The sequence below is a fragment of the Charadrius vociferus genome, unplaced genomic scaffold (genome assembly GCF_000708025.1).
Source record: "Charadrius vociferus isolate BGI_N301 unplaced genomic scaffold, ASM70802v2 scaffold59, whole genome shotgun sequence".
Classification (NCBI taxonomy): Eukaryota; Metazoa; Chordata; class Aves; order Charadriiformes; family Charadriidae; genus Charadrius; species Charadrius vociferus.
The window spans coordinates 1886371-1908038 of record NW_009661371.1 but is presented as its reverse complement, the minus strand read 5'-3'; the positions used below and the strand labels follow the sequence as shown (position 1 = coordinate 1908038).

The window sequence follows — 21668 nt, the reverse complement described above, 5'->3', positions numbered from 1 at the left end:
TACATTTATACATACTCTGCCACACTTAACGAGCACCAGCAGCGAAACCGCTTTGGGAAGAGCCACAGGTCCCTTTCTATTGCAGCAGGAGCCTGAGGCTGATCGCTCTGCCCTGTGCAAGGGCTTCTCTCCCCACAGGATTGCTAATAGGGCTCTGCCGGTGGTGACTACAGCAATAGCTTTTACAACAAGAACACCTTCCTACTAGAGGAAGGGCTATGCCTGAGTACTAATTTAACAAAGGTTATCTACCAACTTTGGACAATAAAGCATGGTTACTGCCAAGCAGGGCTGGCTCAACTTCAGTATGAGTTATTCTGCATTGTATTTCTAACTTTTGACTCAGCATTCACCATGAAACTTAGCCTTAGCGACAGTAAAACTGGGTATCATTGCCTTTGTAAAAATGCTTTGAGTTGTTATATTTATGGGGTCATTTGTCTTACAAGGAAATGCACCGGCCACCTGGGGAAGGCTGGTCATTTTACAAGTAGCTCCATCCAAAGCTTACATTGTACTGTCTTACTCAGCAAGCAAAGCATGCTTGCGGAATACATTTTCTGACATAAAACCATTATGTTATTGCATGTACTCTTTATCACAGCAAGGAGTCTACTAGAAATACTGATGGATGAGAAATCAGATGGACAGGGCTAACCAACTGACAAGTGGCGTCCAGATGAATTTTCGATAGAATTACTTAAAAGTCCTCCAGGATTAACCACCATCCATTCTATGCTAAAAAGGGGAAAGCCACCTCGCCAACTGGTTGTCAAACTTGGTAATACATACTGCTGAAATTCTGACTTGTACATACTAAGAATTAACTTGCTTTTTTCTTTAGCTGTGCAAAGTGAAAAGTATTTTCTAACTATATAAGCAGACATTATATAAATACAGTAAATACAGACTTTTAAAATTATTATTGTTATTACATAGCTTAAAAACAAAGCACATCAAAAGACCTGAAAGAAAATTACTGTAAATGACACCAAAATGTTATACTTTTAGCAAGCATTGGAAGTCCACATATTTAGAGATAACATTACACTATATAAAGAACCAAACATATTTAGATATCGGGGGGAAAATGCAAATAAAAGAAATCATAATTTTGTCCTATGCCAACATAATGAAATAACTATATATGACCACAGGATTTAGCATATATAGTTCCATGTTAATTAATTAGGTTAATCTTTAGGGCACTAGTTTCAGAGGAGTCCTCCTACTTCCCTTCTTGCCGTGCAACTTTTTAAAGAAGTAATTTAATCGAATCTGAAGCATCAATCTTATTATATTTTCGTATGCCCAATAGAGTACAGAAGAAGTGGTAAAATATTTTGTCCCAAATCAAATGTATGCATTTCTCAAATTGAATTCCAATTAAATATTTGCTGCAAACAGAATTTCTGAAGTATGTGCTTTAAAAATTTACATATGAACAAAAGTCAGGGGGCCTAAAGGTATTATCAGGTTCCTCTACTTACAGCTTTAACTTTAAAATAATTTAACTTCTAGATTTTTTTCATCAAGTTTCATCAAGTTCAGGGGAACTGTATTTAAGTATGTCAATAGGTAGCAGACAAGTCACCTACCTACTCTGAAGATCAAATCATCTTCAATGGGGTTCTCTTTTCTTTTGCCAGTGCTGTACATGCTCGCAGGTCTTTTCACAGCTTTCTGCTTCACATGACCACTGCCAGGAGATTTAACACGCCTCTTAACCCCTTCAGTGGTAGGGGACACATCTGCTGATCTGACCACTTTAAGTTTGAATGGGCTGCCCTTGATATGTTGATCATAAAGTCTCAGTGACAAAGTGAAGTCCCCTTCTTTCTGAACAGTGTACAAAAATTCGTAAGTGCCATTTTTATTGTCAAGTATTTCTCCATCCGCGACACTTCCATCAGGCGTGCTCAGTTCAGCAGTGAGGTAAGCATTCCCAGACTTACAGAGCTCCCCATCTTTGTCCTTAGTTGTGATGGTAACGGACATGGGCTGTCCAATCACTGTCTGCCTCAGCCCCTCACCTGTGGCAACTGTTTCAGAGGCAACGGCATTGGTGGTTAAAATGGTACCCAGATTGTGAATGGACTTCTTCAAGCCTTCTGTTTCCACTATGAAGTCCAACTGATCGTTTTCACGGGGCTGCAATGGGAAGTCCCGCTCGGCCAGTTCATTCAGCTTGTCGCTCATTTGCTTCTTCACCAGCAGAACTTCAGTTTCAGTGCCGTGGTTGAGGGCTTGGGCTGTAAAATTACTGCAACTTTTGATGCTTTCTTGTCCTTCAAGTAAGGTATCCAGCTGTGTCTGGAGGACCTGTGTGCATTACCAAACACCAGATTAGCATCATGTTACAAGAACTATCCTAGCCAGATGTAGTTTATATCTGAAGACCTCTATAGAAACCCAATTTATAGTGCTTTATTTTAGAATTTATTTTAAAGTTTTATTTTAGAAAAAGTACCATGCTGATCCCCTACATGTTCTTGGAATATCATGCTGCAACACAAGAAATGCACCCTGTTTTGGGTCTTCCAAGGCTTCACAGATCCACTGTCACTCTAGATTGAATTATTGCCCTGCCTGTCTTGTCTATTAAAAAAAAAAACAAACCCACAACCAAACAAACAAGCAAAAAAAAACATATGTAGAAGCTTGAACCCTCCTCCATCTAACTCTCAGCAGTCAGAGTTAATGAAATAGTTACTGGGAATTGAGCTGTGTGCACAGAGACAGAGGTATTTTGGAGTCATCAGGCCCTTTAATAAGGGAGGCTGCAAAAAACTTCTTGAAAGTACTTCCACAGAGCCAAGGGAAACCTTGGCTTGCTCCTCTATGGAGATGGACAAGACGGCACTCTCAAGATCTGTATACCATCCTGAGGAAAACTGTGATTCCTGATCTAAAAAAGTGAAGAAAGGAAAGGTCTCCCCAGCAGAAGAGGGTAAGTTTTTTTCCCCAGTTTCAGCAGGCAGGAAAGCAAAATGTAAAGGATGGGTTGTGGATATTGGGAAGAGTTGGGTTGAGTAGCCTAAAATTTTGGTTGAACTCAAAATTGTTAGGTGTGGGCTGGGAACACGGCTAACTTTTTTTTTAAAACAAGTTTTGCAACGAATTGGGAAAAGGATCCCTAAATTATAACAACCTAGCAGAGAAATTCATGACAGTCAGGAAAGCCCAAACATTCCAGCTACCCCCTACATTCTCCACTGACAAAATCCCCAAACCAAAGTACCCAGTCACACATGTGGCATGTTTTTCCTACAGAGAAGAACTTGGGCACAGACATTACTGTGGATCAGAGAAGTTATTTTGTTGACCATCACTGTAAAGTAAATATTTTCAAAGCATTTCAACTGATTTTAAAGTAAACTTAGAGACTGGGTGTATTTATTGTTATGAGATACTCTTCCCTTGTTGAGACACAGCATGTAATGACACTGCATTCTAAGGGCATTTTTCTTCTGAATTTTACAAAACTATCTGCTCTTCACCCACTGGAGAAAATCCAGGCTGAGTTACTTATATGGGAAAGTGATAACAACACAAAATCTTCTGCAAGCAAAATAGAATGAACAAATTCCAAGACTACACTGAAATTTCAAGTTACCTGTTTTTCTAGGCATCTATAAACCTCTCAGGATTCAATAAAAGGCATTTCTAATCTGCCTTGCCTTTATTCAAGGACATAAGTAGTTAAACAGATAGCATAGCTTATAAAATCCCAGGAAGACAAAACTCCATATACCTGGGATAACAAACCACAAGCTGAGGAGGAAGACAATTGATTGAAAATGTTAAACTGTACCATAACTAATATTTAAAATGTGTTTAGAGTATTTTACACCAGGTCTCTTTCCATCCATTGGACAACTGAAACTCAATTGCCAACTTTCTCTCAGTAAAGTGTAGCCCTTCCATTTTTTCATTTTTGAAAAGTACATGCAGTGGGTTGACCCTGGCTGGACGCCAGGTACCCACCAAAGCCACTCTATCACTCCCCTCCTCAGCTGGACAGGGGGAGAGAAAATATAATGAAAGGCTCGTGGGTTGAGATAAGGGCAGGGAGATCACTCAGCAATTACTGTCACAGGCAAAACAGACTCAACTTGGGGAAATTAATCAAATTTATTACCAATCAAAATCAGAGTAGGGTAATGAGAAATAAACCCAAATGTTAAAACACCTTCCGCCCACCCTCCCTTCTTCCTGGGCTCAACTTCACTCCCGCTTTCTCTACCTCCTCCCCCTGAGCAGCTGAGGGGGACCGGCAATGGGGGTTTTGGTCAGTGCATCACACATTGTCTCTGCCACTCCTTCTTCCGTGGGGGGAGGACTCCTCACACTCTTCCTCTGCTCCAGCAGGGGGTCCCTCCCATGGTAGACAGTCCTCCACAAACTTCTCCTACATGAGTCCTTCCTGCGGGCTGCAGTTCTTCATGAACTGCTCCAGCATATGTCCTTTCCACAGGGTGCAGTCCTTCAGGAAGAAACTGCTCCAGCATGGGTTCCCCATAGGGTCACAAGTCCTGCCAGCAAACCTGCTCCAGTGTGGGCTCCTCTCTCCATGGAGCCACAGGACCTCCCAGGAGGCTGCTCCAGCGTGGGCTTCCCACGGGGTCACAGCCTTCTTTGGGCATCCACCTGCTCCGGTGTGGGGTCCTCCATAGGTTGAAGGGGGGTATCTGCTCTACCACGGACCTCCATGGGCTGCAGAGGGACAGCCTGCCTCACCGTGGTCTTTACCATGGGCTGCAGGGGAATCTCTGCTCCTGCCCCTGCAGCACCTCCTCCCCCTCCTTCTTTACTGACCTCGGTGTCTTTTCTTCTCACATATTCTCACTCCTCTCTTTTGGCTACTGCTGTGTAGGTTTTTTTCACCCTTCTTAAATATGCTTTCACAGAGGCACTACCACCATCACTGATGGGCTCAGCCTTGGCCAGCAGTGGGTCCATCTTGGAGCCAGTTGACATTGGCTCTGTCAGACATGGTGGAAGCTTCTAGCAGCAGCTAGGCCACCCCTGCTACCACAACCTTGCCACGCAAACCCAATACATTACACTATCAGAATGATTGAATATTTGGGTTTGAATTATTTTGCAGGTCTACTATTCGTTCAAAAGTAAAATTCAATTCCAATGACTTTTTTATACAAACAGGGGAGATGCCTCTTTTACTGCTTATCTGCAGCTTTGTAAAAATTTGGTTCTCTAACACCCAAAATAATTTTTAGACTCTTTTAAATCCCTTTAAACAACAATAAGATAATTTGACATCATATTCCTTCTTGTGTAAACTTTGTACACACCCTGAGCATATTTGCTTGCTAAGACAATAAGTTTTTGTGACATCTTGGATACATGTAGATGAACCTGGGATATCAGGTTATCAGGCACTCTTAAAACTCCCATTGTTGATGCTACTTTCTTTTAAAGGCTACTTTGAGGGAAGAGATCTTTCTTTTACATAAAACAGACAACTGATACCCAGGAAGACAAGGACTAAATTCTTTCATTTGCTTGATTCAGACTCACTAATCCTCAACAAAAACCCTACCCACCAGGCTACAGGTTTCTCTTTGTGTTGATTTCTGTTTCTGCCTCTGAAGCTTAGGCTACAATACAGGGGGGAAACCGCAAGGTTCAACCATCCAGATAGGAAGTAAAAGAATGAATACAGCTCTGGAATCTATTGCTCTCTGCATTCCCCTGAAAAAGTAAGATGTCCCTCCAACCTTTATGTGTTCCAACCAGTGACATCTAACATGAAATATGTTACCAGGCATTTGAAAGGAAAACAGTGCTTTAAAGCAAAACAGTAAGCCTTGCTCAGTTCTTCAGGGGAAATTGTTTGGCCTGTATCTTAATTGGGGGGGTTCATAGGATTGCAGCCCAAGGATTTCAGACTTTCCTTTGGTGTTCCCTTATTGTCATCTGCACATCAGCATGTTGGAACTAAACAGATGCCTGCTTATTGTGTTGGCCATTTTAGATCCTCACACAGCATGCACAAAGGGCTACCTGCCCAATATGGGGTCTGGATTCCATTTATAAGGCTGGGCGTCCACCAGCGAGGCTCTGCAGCACTTGATTTCAGGAAAACAAAGTTCTCCTCTGGATCTCAGACACAATTTGTCAAACTGGCGTCCTGCATAATTTGTAAAAAACTGGCTGATTAAATTAATAGCTTTTCATTGAAACAAAACATGCATCTTACTTTGTGTTTAAGGCCATAATTCACTTCCAGTTCCATAAGCAGCACGCTCTTTCGCACATTTAAAGTCTTCTGGAGTTCATCAAAAGTGGAATGAATGTCATCTACAATGCTAGCCTTTTGGTTGGTTAACTGGTGTATGATTTCAGATATAAAATGAAGTGCTGAGTCGATCTCTGGAAGCCTGAGGGAGGGATTAAATTACAAAGATTGCTGTTTCAAAAGTCATTAAACATTGGCCCTTGCCCTGATATCTTTTGATGAAACAATCTCATCAGCAGGCTGTCTTTAAACTCGGTCATTTCCCAGAAGTCAGTTCATTCCTTTTATAACCACATAGTGGGTTTGGTCTGATAAAATAAGGCTAAGCCAGGGCCCTCCCTTGTGGAAATCCATTAGACTTTAGGCATTTCCAACAAGGAGGCCTTGGATCCTCTGTCCTTTAAGCAAATGTATCTACTTGGGAAGGTGTAACTAGATTTGCCCCACTTTTTCTTTCTTTTCAGCTTTTCTGCCACCGTAGTGTTTGTACTAGTCTTTTAAGCATTCAGTATTACTTATTTGTCATGAAATTCATGACTGGCTAGTACTTTTCTCTTTAACATTTTATGCCCCTTCTTTGGAGGACACTTGCATTTCTAATGGCCTCTGTTTTGTGAAACACAGATAGGAATCTTCTGCTCTTTTCTCTAATCCCCCAGTGCATCAAACTCAATGGATTTTTTCCTTATGCTAGCCTCACTATCCCTGTTTTCTAGGTAAAGGTCCGTGGCAGCAGCACATGAAAACATCTACCTGAGGTAACACAGGAAGCCAGTGGTAGAACTGAAAATGGAAAATAACCAGTGGAGTCTCCATACCTTTTGTTGACAGCATCCAACTGGACTTGGAGGGAAGCCTTGTGTTGCTCTACCACATCCTTGAGTGGTACCGTGGGATGCTCTGCGTGTTCTCCCTCTGTACACTCCCGGCACATGGCTGTCTCACAGGACTGGCAGTAAAACTCCATCACCTGGAAAAGTGCACAGTGCACAGTGCAAAGTGCAACTCTCAATTCAAACATGGCAGGAGTAATATCACTCAAAGCACATCTTACTGGGTCTTGAGCTTATGTTATTATCCAAGCTCTGAGACAAAGTTTCTCCTTTCTTATTCACCAATAATTTACTGCCTAAAAGATGGCTGTCATTTTTATATATTTTATATCAAAATGCTGGTTTAAATGCATTTTATTCTACCAGAAAGTGTCAGAACAGCAGCCTGGGAAATAGAATGCTGGACTTCAAGGCTGGCCATAACATCATCTTTAAACTGTGTAATAGTAAGTTGTGGTGTCTCTCTCAGCTACTCTGTGAAACAACTCAAAAAATCAGGGCATTCAAGTCCCCTCGATAACTCGATCCTTAATCTCTCCAGAGGGTCTGCCAAAGAAAGTGTAAACTTAGGCTGTTTTTCATAACAGGGCCACCCGCAGAACACAAACGCAACAGAGCTCACCAAACAGCACGTTTATTTGGTAGAAAAAAAAGCACCCTTAATGAACCAACGTGCTGCAGGGAAAAATCTCCATATCCCATTACTAATCCCTTAAAACCATCAAAACCTCATATCTGAGATTATAATAAGAGTGCTGATCTATACTTAAAAGAGGAGGAGATTGTTTCAACCTGTTATGTAACCAGTAAGATGCTGTCTACAGATAAAAAGAGATCTTTAGATGTAATAAATATCCCAAATTCTGAATACAGTCATGAAGGGAAAGAAACAGAAAAGTGCTGTGCCTAAAATCATATGTTAGTCAAAATAATGCACATATATGCAAATTCAGCATGAGACTTTCTTTTACAGCTAGGAAGTCCTTGAGCACCAAGCATTTTAGGCTTATTAAAAGTATATAAGGAAGTTCATAGTATATGCTTCAAAGCAAAGCACTGGCAGCTCTCTTGCATTCAGAACATAGCATCAGAATTTCGAATAACTCGGCTGATGCTTCTGGCACTCAGACCTCTCACACAGAGACGGTTGTACTGGAGATGTTGGTTGGCAACAAGACGGTTGTGTAGAACCGTCTTGTTTTCAGGTGAGCAAAGGGACCTGTAACAGCGCTGTGCAAAGTAGCTGGCTGTTCCAAGAAGTCTTGAGAATTAGAAGGGGGAAGTAAGAACCATGATTTGCATGTGGCTATTAGCATTAATAGGGATTTTCCTCTGATAAGCTCCTTTCCATCTTATTCCCATTCTTCCCTCTTATCTCAATTCACAAGATATGGGATTCACACGCGATGAGGGTTTAGTCATTTGTTGGCCATTCATGTAAGCCACTTTAGAGAAAGTTTAAAAGCTGCTCCAAATAAACTGTGTAAAATCAAACATATCAGCAAGGAAAAAGAAAAAAAAAAGTAGACCTTCCAAACAATGACAACCCCCATCAACATTACTCCAGTCACTGTGAATTTAGCAGTCTCACAGTAGTAGATCCTCTAAGGCCTAGCAGTTACTTTGGTAGGCACTAAGATGTGATGCAATCTTAGAGTGCATAGAGGAAATGAGTTAAACAGTATCTAGGATTCAAGTTCCTTTCAAAGGCTTCAAAAATTTGCAACCAGAAACAACCAAAAGAAACAGTATTTTATTAGTGTTGTGGTTTAGGCACTTAGAGGAAACTCTTAAGTCTCTTTATATGGTTAAAAAATTTCATTTCTTTTGAACGAGTGTCAAAAGTTGATCTCTTCATAATGTAATGCTTAGGTTCAAGATATTTTAATAAGTCCTTTACTTATTCAATATTTTTATCTTTGGATACAATGATTAGAGTAATTTAATATTTCTGTTTCCTATTGAACATCTCATACTTGCAGCAACATATATAAGAAAGAAAGTATGTCATTGGCATATTAAAGTTTAGCCTAATCAATGTTCTTCCTCTTCATTCAAGCACCAGAGAATCACACAAGCTAGAATGGTAATGGCATGCAAACCACGAGATCTAATGGGTATGTCTGCACAGAAATAGTCCTCTTTGCCTTAGTCAAATTCAAAATGTTTTGAGTGAAGCAGTTTTCCTTTCCCATTAAAATCTTTTAGCTGAAGGAGAAAGAAAACTTAATATTAATACAATTCAGGCTTCAAGTGCCTAGATAAGCTGATCGCCTAAGATTTTGTCTAACATTTCTTAATCAGGTAAGATCAATTTCTAACTACAGACAGACGTGTATTACTGGCTTTTCCTCTCTCCCTTCCATGTTCAACATGGGCATAACATTTGGTGGCATTCCCAGAAAGCTTTTCATGATAACAGGTTTGCTTTACAAAACATCTCAGAAAAAAACATTTGCCTGAACCCCTCCTTTGCAAATTGAAGAGAGCTCTTGGGCAGGATATACTATGGCATCTAACACTGGCTTCAGCTGCATTTCCACTGAAGTCAATGAGAACATTCCCATCAGCTGTAATGAAGCGTGAAATAATACCCACTGGTTCTGAAATCCCATCCACTAACTCCCACCTTAAACCAGACCAGCATATTTCAGCACAGTGATCTAATTAGAGATGCATGCATATCTTCACTACTGTAATTTACAGAAACTTTTTAATTTGTATAGTCAAGGATGCAGGTACTTCTAGAATTAGATTTCACAAAGCCAAAGGACACTAATTCCAACCCTTCAAAGTTCAGGTCTCGAGAAAAAGGCTCTCACCAATCACAAGCCCCCCCCTTCTCCAAAATCACATTTGAATAGTCATATTGTTCATCCTCTGCTTTCTATTTGTTTGAATTAAAAGAACAGTCCAGAGAAAAAGGATCAGTCTGCTCTTTGCCAGCCTTCTTCCTCATTTCACACACAGGCTTCATTCCTCTGTGCTAGGGCTAATGTACCTCAGCTTTGTATGTTTTGGCTTTTAGAATAGTATAAAAGTTTGGATTACCTGAGGGCACTTTCCAGATATCTGGTAAAATTTAGAATGTGGGGTTTTGTTCTTCCTAGTCATAGCTTTTGCCTTACCCATGCAGTAAACATGAAAGCTTAAAGCAATTTTTTAAAAAAAGTTTAGTAAGACTGTCATGACTTAAACAACATGCTGACGTATAAGGGAACCACCCAAATCCCTTGTATGACTTTCCAATTCAGTCAGATATAATTGTATCATTTACACTATTGCTTCCTAACTGTATTAAATGTTCTTTGTGAGGCAGAACAAAATTTTGCCAGCAGTGAGCTCAGTTTATTAGTTCTAATGCTCTTAAGAGCCTAACTCTGACATTCTGAACTTTTTATTTAGCCTCAATGACACACTGAATATTGCAAAGTACAGAAAAAAAATTATTTACACTTTAATGGCATACACAAGTAAGTGACATGGTGGGAAGTACAGAGGTGAGGAGAAAAAACAAGGTTTAAAAGGTATGTTTTGAAGTCACTTCACCAGAATATCAAGGATAGGTGCTTTTTTATTTTTCTAAGAGAGGCGTACAGGCAGTAAGCAACACCTGCACAAGTTCAGGAAATGTTTTTTTCTAGACAAGATCTTATACCTGACAAGTTGCCAAGCTATTCTGGGATCTTTTGAGAAAAAGCTAGTCAGAGATAAGGCATGCTCTCTTGTTACAAGCATTTAATTTAATATTGGGTACGCTGTCTTGTTACACTCTATAGGCAGAAAATACACTGCTCCTGTAAAAGCATGGATCCTAGATGCTGACCTGGCTTTCACTTCAAATTCAAATAAAACCCAAGCATGGACTTTTCAGGATGGGTGACTGCAAAGAGGCTACACCATTTATTACATACTATGAAGTAAGAGACCTACAATTTCACAGCCTTCCCTGTCTTGCATGTTGTACCTGCTCCTAAATGATTGTAGATCAATGTTTCCAAACCAGGATGCTTATACTCAACAAAGGCTGCAGGTGTTTAGCAGCTGAGAATAAAACCAATCTTATTTTAATGTGTAGATAGAAGATAGAATCTTCTGCTAGGTTCAAAAGTTCCATAACATATATGCCCTATTACCCCGATTGAAGAAGAACATATATTTTTGCTCTGTGTTGGGCAAATATGAGGAAGCATTTGTTTATAGTTCAAGAACAGGAAACCATCTCTCATGTTAAGATACTACAAGCTCAGTTTCATTTTTCATAAGAACACACAGAGCAAAGATGCCACAACAGAGGAGGAGAGGATGTGCGCAGTAGGAATAGGATACACACACGTATGGAAGATAAGAGTGGTGGAACTAAGACACCAACTGGAACAGAAAGTATCTAATCTACATGGCCTGAGGAAAGCTAAGTTACAAGCAGACAAGCAAGCCAATGAAAAAGTATTTGTGTATCAGTTTCTATCTGATTTTAATCAGAGAGCTTTAAATCCAGCATGGTTGGAAAGATTGAAAAAACTTGTTTAAACAGAAACTTATTTCTGAGCTAATACAAAGAAAATCTGGTAATATTTAAAAGACATATACTTGATGTAAATTTTCCCTTGATAGTAAAAGTACAATGGGTCCGACCCTACCCAAAGGAATACGTAAACATTAACGGAGAGAGGTTTCAATGCAGAATGACTGCTGGTTCTGTGAAGGCGTTCTCCTGCAGCTACTGTCTCAATCCTCTCTCACTCCCTGAAGGCCCCAGCAAAGCCGCTCGCAGCCGCACAGTGCCCTCGTGCTGGGTACCCATGAAGCCAGCACAAGCCCATTTCCACGGTCAGGCCTTAGGTGCTCAGCGCCTCTCCCTGCGCACCCTGCCCTTCAGCCAGACCCACCTGGGCAGCCTCAAGCAGCTCTCCCCAAAGCTTATCTCAGCTCCTCCCATCACAAGCACTAATATGTGCACTTCAGCATTTAATTTTCTAGCTCCTCAAAGCTTTAAATTGGAGACATCCTCAGCCTGTCCCCAACCCTCCCAGACACTTACTGAAGCAAAAAGATATTCCCATCATGCACTACTCGGCTTCCTAAAAGGCATGTTATGTTTCAAGGCAAGCCAAGTAAGTTTGGCTTAGAGGACTTACAAATCCCTCTTTCCTTAGAAAGGAGTTCTCAGAGGGGTGTCATACTTTTAATTGTAGAAAAACCAGTTTTTTCTAAGCACGCCCAAAGAATCATCAGCTGTTAATGTAAAATGCAAAAGAAGTAACATCTTCATTTTTACTTTTCTCTGCATTTCACAATCAAATGGCTCCTGTCACAATTGCTGTATCAGAAAAGAACTATGATTCATTTCAAGGAGAGCCAATAAAAGACAAATGAAAACTAGGAATGTATTAATCAGTAACCACTACACAAACTTCGGTATAGTACACATGAAAAAAGTTACACCAGTTATTCATTAATCAGAGTGTACAGCAAATCACTTCCACAAGTCCACCTAACTCCAGCAGATCAGTAATGGAGAGGGAACTGAGCTGTTCCTCTGTAAGAGTAATCACTACCTACCGGCTGAATTATTCCTATACAACCGATATACCTAAACTGAATATAAAAAAAAAAACAAACAGTCCCCAGAAAGTCATCCTAAAATAATGGCACATATTTCTTGGCTTGGATAGAAGCACAGCATTCAGTTTACAAGACAGCATCGCTCAGCTTTGCAACGTGGTCTGCTTCCATGTTTGCATAAGCCCAGCTATGAGACAGGAGCTCATATGCCTACCACAATGGGTTAACAGTGAAAAATGTGAAGTAAGCAGAGTTAGAGCCGTTCTTGCAATAATCTGGTTATACTTACTCAGTTGGGGGTACTTGGCAATGAATACACTGACATGATTTGAGGGTGGATGTGGGGGGATGCTGGGCAAAAATGTAGGTGGAGGAGAAAAACAAAGCAGCCTCCAAGGGCTGATATGTGAGATGCACAAAACACTGCAGATAAACAGCAGCTCTCTGTTTCTAGCCTGTGCTGACCCAGAGCATCCTAAGCTAGGACACCCTTTTATTTGGCCCCACGTTAATACGCTCACAGAGCTGTGAACTGTCTCAGTGTGCAGGTCAATTAAGCTTATAAGGTCCCTGCCACATATTGCCTAAACAAGCACACAGGTTCCCATGGCAATAGTTGATTCTACAAGAAAGAGATAAGGAAACTCATCCCAAAGAGGCAAAGGCACAAGATTCAGCACTTGCAGGACAACAGTTTTGACCAAGTGTGCTGAAAGATGATCGGTAAGATGAAATAATATCCTGACTACTTTAAGATGCTCCACTAAGAGCATGTGAGTTAATTTTAAGAATCATTTATCTTTTGTTGACATATAAAATCGAAGAACTAGTGTGATTCCAATTCCCCCACTATCTTTTCAGAACAAAATATCCATGACAAACCAGACCAGTCAATACATATGAGTTCCTGTACATACCACAGGAGTTCATCTCACTTACATTTCCATCATGATTGGGGCAGGAGAGCGGTTTGCCCGCAGCAACAGCGGTGACAGTCTCCAAGATGGAGGACTCTTCAATGCTGTTGTCCGGCGTTCGTTGCAGGACATCCATCAGGTTGGTGATAAAGAAGTTGTTCTGGAGCGCAGAAACCCCTTTTTCTGGCAGAATGGAGGTCTGGCGGCACACGGGGCAAGAAAGGGTTAAGCTATGGGCTGGAATGTAATTCTGTAAGCACCTATAGGGAAGGGAGGTGGAAGGGGAGAAAGAGAGAGGCAAAGTATCATCAAAGAGGAAAAAAACCCTACCTTGAGTTTAAGAACTGGTTTGAAATAGTGCTACCCCTACTTATAAAAGTAAAGATACATCACCGGGCTTCAGAACTAAAAGTATTTATGGGGATTTTTTTTTCCTTTAAACCTTTTTTCCTCTGCCACATGAAGAAAGGTTCAATAAGCTGACATCATTATAAGACTTATGTGTCTTTCTTTGAGAGATTTGTGCAGAGTGGATCCTTGCCTCCAGACGTCTACTGCATCCTGCTCACAGGATAGTAAAAATGATAAACTATCAGATAAAGTTTGACAGACATGCAGTTATTACATCAAGTATTTGAACCTGTGTCTTTAACTGACTAACCGGTGGTTGACCCTTCTCTCTCCCATACAATCCCTTTATTAACTTGTATTTGTGGGTTTAGTGTTTCAGAGCTAAAACCTGGTCCCAATGAAACCAATGGAAAATTTTCCATTTCTTTCAATTAGAAAAGTTATTTGGCAGTTAGCCAGAATCAACAGAGCTCTCTTTACTACATAGAGAAGCACGTCCTAGGTTATCACAGTTTATGCTAAGGGGAGTTTTGGCGGAGATTTGCGTTTGATTGTGTTTGATTTGGGGGGTAGGGTGGATGGAGGGATTGGTTGTTGGGGTTTCTTTAGAAAAACTAAATTTCACAGCACATAAATCTGACACAAAAGTTCCGCGATCAACAACATACAGCACACCAGCCTAGGTAACATTTAGTGCCACTTTTGGCCTTGAAAATCAAGTTAACAGCTGCTGGGCATGCACCATCCAACTGCAATTGGAAATTCAGCACAGTCCCATAAGCGCAGGAAGCTTTGCAGAATGCAGTTCTTCAGGGGAGCAGTGTTACACCAAATTCCTCATGAGATGCCAACCAAGAAAGTGAGACCTCACACAGCTACACAGCTCTTGTACACTTCCAAGGGCTTTGCTTGCCCCACTGTTCATCATCCGCCTTTGGCAGCCCTCCTCCTGACCCCCCCAGTAAGGGCTCTGTGAAAGGAGAGCTTAAGCTTTGCACATCAGCAGTACACTGGAAGAGTTCTTCCAGCCTCTCTCCATGACCAGATCAGCATAAGAGGATTACAGTGAAAACCAGAAGCTGACTTTAGGATTTACACATGAACTGAAGTCAAGAAACTTAAAACATGGCGGTGAAAATCTTGACTTCACTGACTTCAGTTAGAGTTTTACTGCTGACTTCAGTGAAGTTGGGGTTTTCTATTCTTCTATGAAAGACCCGTTCATCTGACACACTCAGAGCTCCACAATTTTTCTTGCACCCTTCACAAGATCAGATACACATACCACAATTTTAAGAGGTGGAAATCTGCTGAACGAAATGTTCACACAAAATATAATTTCTTAAAATTATCCTGCCATTCAAGATATAATCCAACGAGTTGCATCCCATCATCAGATAAAGATTTCTAACCAATAGTTCTTCAGCTGTCTTTTCTGCAGATGCTGTGTTTACTTCACCATTTGATGGATAATATAACATCAAAGTACCACTATGTATATTTAATCCATTCAGCTGAATACAGTAGAAGACAGGCTGCTGTTTTATCACATCTCTTTTCAGAGAGTTTTTCCACTTCAGTCAACCAAGCTGCAGCGTAATGAAGACATTTAATCATAGGTTATTAATAATGTATATATCATGTCTAGCCCTTGGACATTAAAGGATGGGATGATTATTTCTTTGCTTAGTAAATCAACAAAGAAAGGGTTTTATTGTTTCTAATTATAGGCTAATTGGTATAAATTTGAGGCTATAAATTTGAGGTCCAAATTCTGACTGCCACCACCTTCCACGTTGTTGTAACTGTATTCATTAGTTTAATTGGATTTACTTTTTATTTACTCTTGCTTAAAGGGAATGCATTCCAAATATTCCACTGCTGTCTCTTCTTCCTGCCTCCCACAAATACCAGTGTTTTTCTACATCCCTGCCTCTCCAGCCTGCGCAGACTTTCTCATGCCTTAACATGAGCTTTACAAGCAAAGACAAAAGTCCCCATTCACTAAAGTATGCAGAGTTCTGTGCTTGTTGCATGACACAAATACCTAGTTACCAGCATGAGGAAAGGACTTACCTCTCACAGAAAGTGTGCAGGCAGGGAAGTACTTTGGGGTTCTTGTAACGGTCCAGGCATATGCTGCAAATCAGAAACTGCTTGTCAATCTGACGGACCACAGGACTTGGGATGTTGGAACCTTCACTGGCCATCCTAGACCACTGACATATGGGTCCTGTTCCCTTCTACCCTGCACACTGCTGCAGCGGGGTGGGGAAAAGAAGAAAAGAAGAAAAATGGCTTATAAACTCCATGAAATAACAAAATCAACAAATAGTTCACTCATGTTTCATCCTTACGCAGGAATTCATGTTTCCATATAAAAGCAAAACAGTGAAGAATTAAAATTCTAAAATGGTTTATCACTGATGAGAGCCTGGGAAACAGTCAGCCAAGTCTACACCACCACATATAGCACCTCTGTCTGAGCAGGCATTCTGGAAAGGCATGCTGCTGCTGGACTGAAAGAGTTACGGAGCTGTCTGGTTTTAAAGAAATCCCATGATAAAAACATTCTTGCACCAGTAGGTTCAGCCAGTGCTTACAAACATAGGATTTCTTACATCTATGGTACCACTGGCAAAATGCTTAAGCTGGAACTGCACCAGCCAGTCAAATGGCCGTGTCACAGACAGAGTTTGAAAATGGTTCACCTAACAATTTTTTCCCTTATCAGTGCTGGTGTTGCCAAAGATATGGGAGGTTTGGATTCCAGGAAGCGCCCAAGAAGGAACCTCCAGAACCAGCCAGCCCCTGGGAAGGGAGTGCTCAAATTCTGCATCAGCAACCGGGGTGAGGTAGGTGAGGCAAAAATCCTCACGATAAAAGAAACTGAGCAAAGAAGAGGCAACTGATTGCTGCTGAGAACCAGCAAAGACAGGGTGAAGGATACATGAAGCACATCCAAATAATAAATGCAAGAAAAATGGCATTCTAGGCAGGAAGAGTAGTAAGAATCATGTTTCTAGGACTGAAGACTCTTCATAACCCTGGCATATAAAGCATGAAATAAAAGGGTAAGAAGAAAGTCTGCTGGCTAACAGAATTAAAATCGCAGGTTAAAGGAACACCTCCTGTCCTGGAACAAGGCATAAGGAGAGAAAAACTTCGTTTCTTTTCAGCTGGAGGTACAGGTTATAGCCTTGAGAATTCATATGTGGAAAGAGAAGACAAGTGAGGAAAAGGAAGGAAGAAACGTCAGAGAAAAGTAAGCTGCCTGCTAAAATAGCTTAGGAAAACCTGACAAGCAGAGGCCCTGGCAGGGTGGCCCAGCAAGAACTCCTCTCCATCAGCGTTTCTGGTGGCCTGGAGCACTGGGAGGCGCAGGCTCGCTCCTCTGGGAGCCGACGGCAGCATCTCTGTCGCAGCACTTTCTGCCAGTCCTCCCACACCCACAGTGAAACAGGGGCTCCTCTTCTGGGCGAGCAGCAAGCCCAACTGGGCTCCTTCACTGCAGGTATTCTCCCGAGGTAGGCACTTCTTCCCTAAACGTTTTCTACCCCAGTTTTTAGTTATCCATTTCAGGCAATTTGATATTTGGCTTGAGGGCAGTTCAGGCTTTCCAAGACAAAAAACACAAGCCCTCTGCCTTGGTGCTGATCATGCTCATTCAAAGGTCACTCAATTCCAATGATCTGCACGACCTGTAGCGTTTTATCGGCAGCAGTACATCAGATCTTCTTCCTGTGCTGAATGCCCAGCACATTCACCTGGCAGAGTTGAACTCATGCTGTTCTTCCTGAGCTGTGTATTTAGCCTTACAGGTCTGGTTTACTTACTACACTGAGCAAACGGCTATTTCTAGGATAATGACAGTGATTATAGATCACACTGTACTGACTTCCCTGATAACAAGTTCCTGGGGAATCACCTCTGTGCTAGCAAGTACAACAGCATAAAGTTATTCACAATTAAAATACCCAATGGCGGTAACTAACATGTAATTTGACGCACAACACTTACGGCAGGCCCTTTTGTTTTCTTTTTTTCTGAGAAAGGGGAATCTGCAAGGTTAAAAATTAATGCTTGTAAAAAATAATGCTTGTAAAATATGTTTGTTCATGAACCAAAAATGCATGATTTCAGAACTGATCATTTGTTTCACTTTTATCATTTCTTTCCCCATAGTAAGATAAAATGTGACAACTGCATAAACAAAAATTAATTTCACCTATCTAAATGCCATAAATTACACACAATAAACCTTAGGAGACCAATTAGAAACCCATGTTACTTTTTAAAAGCTCAAGTTAAAAATGGCTTTTACAAGGAGTGGAACAAAAATATCCAGCTTTCACAAATGGGAGTAGAAAGAATAGACTATCAAATATGCATTAATGTATTCATGCATTTGGCAGTATAACATGCAGAACTTCAGTGATGCATTTCAAAAGAAAATGCAGTTCACCATTGATGCAGCTGTGTTTGCCTCCCACTTTCCCAACCAAAAGTTAGGGGTGGGGACCCAAAGAAAGCAGGGAAGATAAGCAGAAGCAGGAAGACTTCTTATCAAAAGCACAGTTTCCAAACTGGATACCGATACATTATGAACAGGGTAATTTTTTTTGTTATAGACTAAGCACAGACTATTTTAAAAACACCTATACTTAAGATATAAAAGAATAGGTCTCCAGTGAATGCTGCCTGTCATTTCCCAGAAGAAAGTTCTCCAGCAACCAGATATTTTCTGTTATTTCATCTTTCCATCACCAAGTATTGCTACACTAGCAAATAGTGTTTGTACAAGGAAAACTCCTGCTGCCTGAAAAATTTCATATTCATTTCATTTGATCTTCATCTTAGCCTTTTACATTCCCCCTGTCTCATTGCAAAATCAGGTGATTCTTAGCGTTTCATACACAAAGCTCATGCCAGCCACTTTAATTTTCAAATGTTCATAGAATCATAGAATGGTTAGAGTTGGAAGGGACCTTACAGATCATCTAGTTCCAACCCCGCTGCCACGCTTTAAGCTTTGTCAGTGAAATTCTAACAATTCAGAAATAAGTGCTTTTAATATTTGATGTTTTGTCTGTAACACAGCAGGCCATGATTGCCATTTATCCCATGTGCTCACAGAAATCAGATTTAAAATATGCACCTGAAAATATGATTTCATCAGTACATTTCAAGCTTTGGCCACTACCTAGTACAGTAGCATCTTACACAAGTGGTTCATTTTAAAAGTTTTTTGAGTATGGAATTTCCAGAATTCTGCAGCCTCCCTGAGCAAACTCCACCTTTGATGCAATTTTGATGAATGTGATGTAGCTATGAGAAGGATGATTTTGCCTGTTGACTCAATGAAAGCAGCTGTACAAAGAGTATTTGAGGAAAAGCCGGAGATTTTAGGCAATGCTTTTGAATTTTGCCGAAGACAGTATTTATTCTGATTTGCTGCAGTGCTTGCAGCATTTCCTCAAAACAGCAACATGAGTTTCAGATGTATTAGCAGTGGCAGATTCGCAAAGTACCACTATTTTTACAAGAAAAACATTCTTTTTTGTAGTAGCATCTTCTGAGCTGAGAAACTGCTCTTTTTGCAGTTCATTCTGTCTCACAATCTAATAAAGAGCAGCTGAAGCATCAGCTTTGAAAATAAGTGAGAATCACGTCTCCATATACTTACACTTCATAATTTAAACATGCAAAGCCAAAGGTTTGTGAAACATTGCACCAAACGACATAAAACCCCACCCATTTATCTGTAAGAAGCACACACTGGAAACCCAGGTTAGGTTTGTGAAATCAAGTGCAGAAAAGGGTTCTGAAATATATATTCTTTGTCACCCCCTTTGAGGCTCAAGGGTTATCTTTCCAGCCACCCTGAAAGTAACATTGTTCTTTTTCCCTCTGCTTGGAGATAGGACTATCGATTTTCATTCAAAATACACTACACAGCAAAGAAAGGAGAAAACAATGGCTCTCTAAGCTAGTGGAAAGCCTTGCCCTGCTACGCATGCATGCCTTCGGGAACGAAAGTCAGGGTGCGACCCCACCCATGTGAAAAGAACTTCCTATAATCCTAGAAAAGGAAAAAAACCCCCAACATTAGGGTACAGCAAATAACAGTTCCAGCAGAGCTGTTCCACATAAACAGAGCCATGTAATAAGAAAGTGCACCCCTTCTACAGGTAGCTTCAAATGAGCTCTGGAATTCCTCAACAGAAACCGAATTCTCTATTAGCTGCCATGGCCCCATCAAGAAAAAAGCCATTGGGAAAAACTTATAACTGTCTGTTCGGTTCCCAGGATTTATTCCTAAAAGAGCAGAATCCTCTGTTGCTGATACACTGCTATCACTGAACTCCACCCAGCCAGAGCTGCAACTAGCCTGAAAGTACAGCCTGAGGAGAATAAACTGCTCGCAGTTTGTTCATCCTCTTCTTATCAATGGTATTCACAACCCGGAGGGTCTATTCATGTATTATGAATGAATAGGTTTCCAATGGCAACGTTTCCAAAGGAACGGTGAGGCCTCGAGAGAGCCGTAAGAAAGGGTGGGGAACCTCAATAACGTTGCTCCAAGGATTGGGGGAGCTGGGGTTTAAAAGTCCTTGAAAGAGATCTATCGCCTGTCCACAGTCTTTAGCAATAAAGAACAGATTCAAGCCATTTCTAGCAGCAGCCCCAAAATTAGCCAACACAGAACACACTGAGCAAATTAATAATCATAACCGCCACACAGTCCACTTGTGTAAAAGGCTTGATAAGCTAAATTTGCATTCCTTTCTCTCCCACTCTTGCAATCAGCTTGGTGCCTTGTTTAAAACACAGCAACCCTCTTCATTCTTACAGCATGCAGAAGCAGAATGAACAATCGGGGGGGCCCAAAACGGAGGAGCAACCCGGCAGCAGCCACCAGGAATAACACTGAGCAAACTTGAGCATTTCAGACCTACCCATCTTTGTAGAAAAATAGCTTAAGCAGTGCAGTGCTGAGGATAAAATCCTTGCAGGGACGGAGCTGCAGTTCCGCAGTAATCCAAACGAACAAACCATCATCTGTCAATATTTCAAGCCTCACACGTAAAACTGTTTAAGAATCCCTATCACAGCATAGTCGTTATTAGATGCACAACAGATTTTGTGCTCTAAGGAATGACGCTCCATTCCACGAAGAGGACAGGTGGAAAGAAAAATGGAAGAATAAGAGGAGGCCCAGTGAAGTCGTCATGAATTTTTTTTTTTTTTTCCCCCGGGTCATTTACAAGTGGGAGACCCCTTCAGGATTCAAACCAATCAATCTTTATTTAGCACATCTTTTTCTCACTCAGCCTGTGTAGAAAGACTGCAGCAAATGGTGCAAGGGATTGTGGGATGGGGATGCAGCAGAGAGCTGCAACCAGATTCGCTGGGCTATTTTTTTTTCCTCCCTACTCAGCAATCAGCTGTTTCGAGGCTCCGCACAGGGCCATTGAATTTGGTCACCAGAATGTTATTAGAGGATTAGCCGGCGGAGGCAGCTACCACTGCGCATCTGGCATGTCAATGCCGCTAAGAAAGACATATGCAAATACTACTTGCAAATCGGAAAAAGGATTTTGCTCCGAAGGGGAGAGTAAATATTGCGTAACACCCATTACCGGGACAGTCGCCACAGATGAAACAAAAGCACTTTCGTTTATAAAGAAGATAAAGCTTAACGCTTAATGATTCTCCTCTGATTTTTCCAGGATTCAG

The 21668-nt window shown here is 41.0% G+C and overlaps 1 protein-coding gene across 2 annotated transcripts in view; it reads right to left on the bottom strand.

Annotated features, from left to right (window-relative positions):
* Nucleotides 1-21215, bottom strand: part of TRIM2 (tripartite motif containing 2) — a 43002-nt gene extending 21787 nt beyond the window's left edge. For both annotated transcript variants that reach the window (XM_009893689.1, XM_009893690.1), the window contains exons 1-6: nucleotides 20888-21215; nucleotides 16005-16186; nucleotides 13600-13837; nucleotides 7081-7232; nucleotides 6224-6404; nucleotides 1599-2322 (exon numbers count right to left, since the gene is read on the bottom strand). In XM_009893689.1, coding sequence (XP_009891991.1) covers nucleotides 1599-2322; nucleotides 6224-6404; nucleotides 7081-7232; nucleotides 13600-13837; nucleotides 16005-16138 — 1429 coding nt within the window. In that variant the 5' untranslated portion in view covers nucleotides 16139-16186; nucleotides 20888-21215. The remainder of the gene's footprint in view (nucleotides 1-1598; nucleotides 2323-6223; nucleotides 6405-7080; nucleotides 7233-13599; nucleotides 13838-16004; nucleotides 16187-20887) is intronic.
* Between the last annotated feature and the right edge of the window lie 453 nt (nucleotides 21216-21668).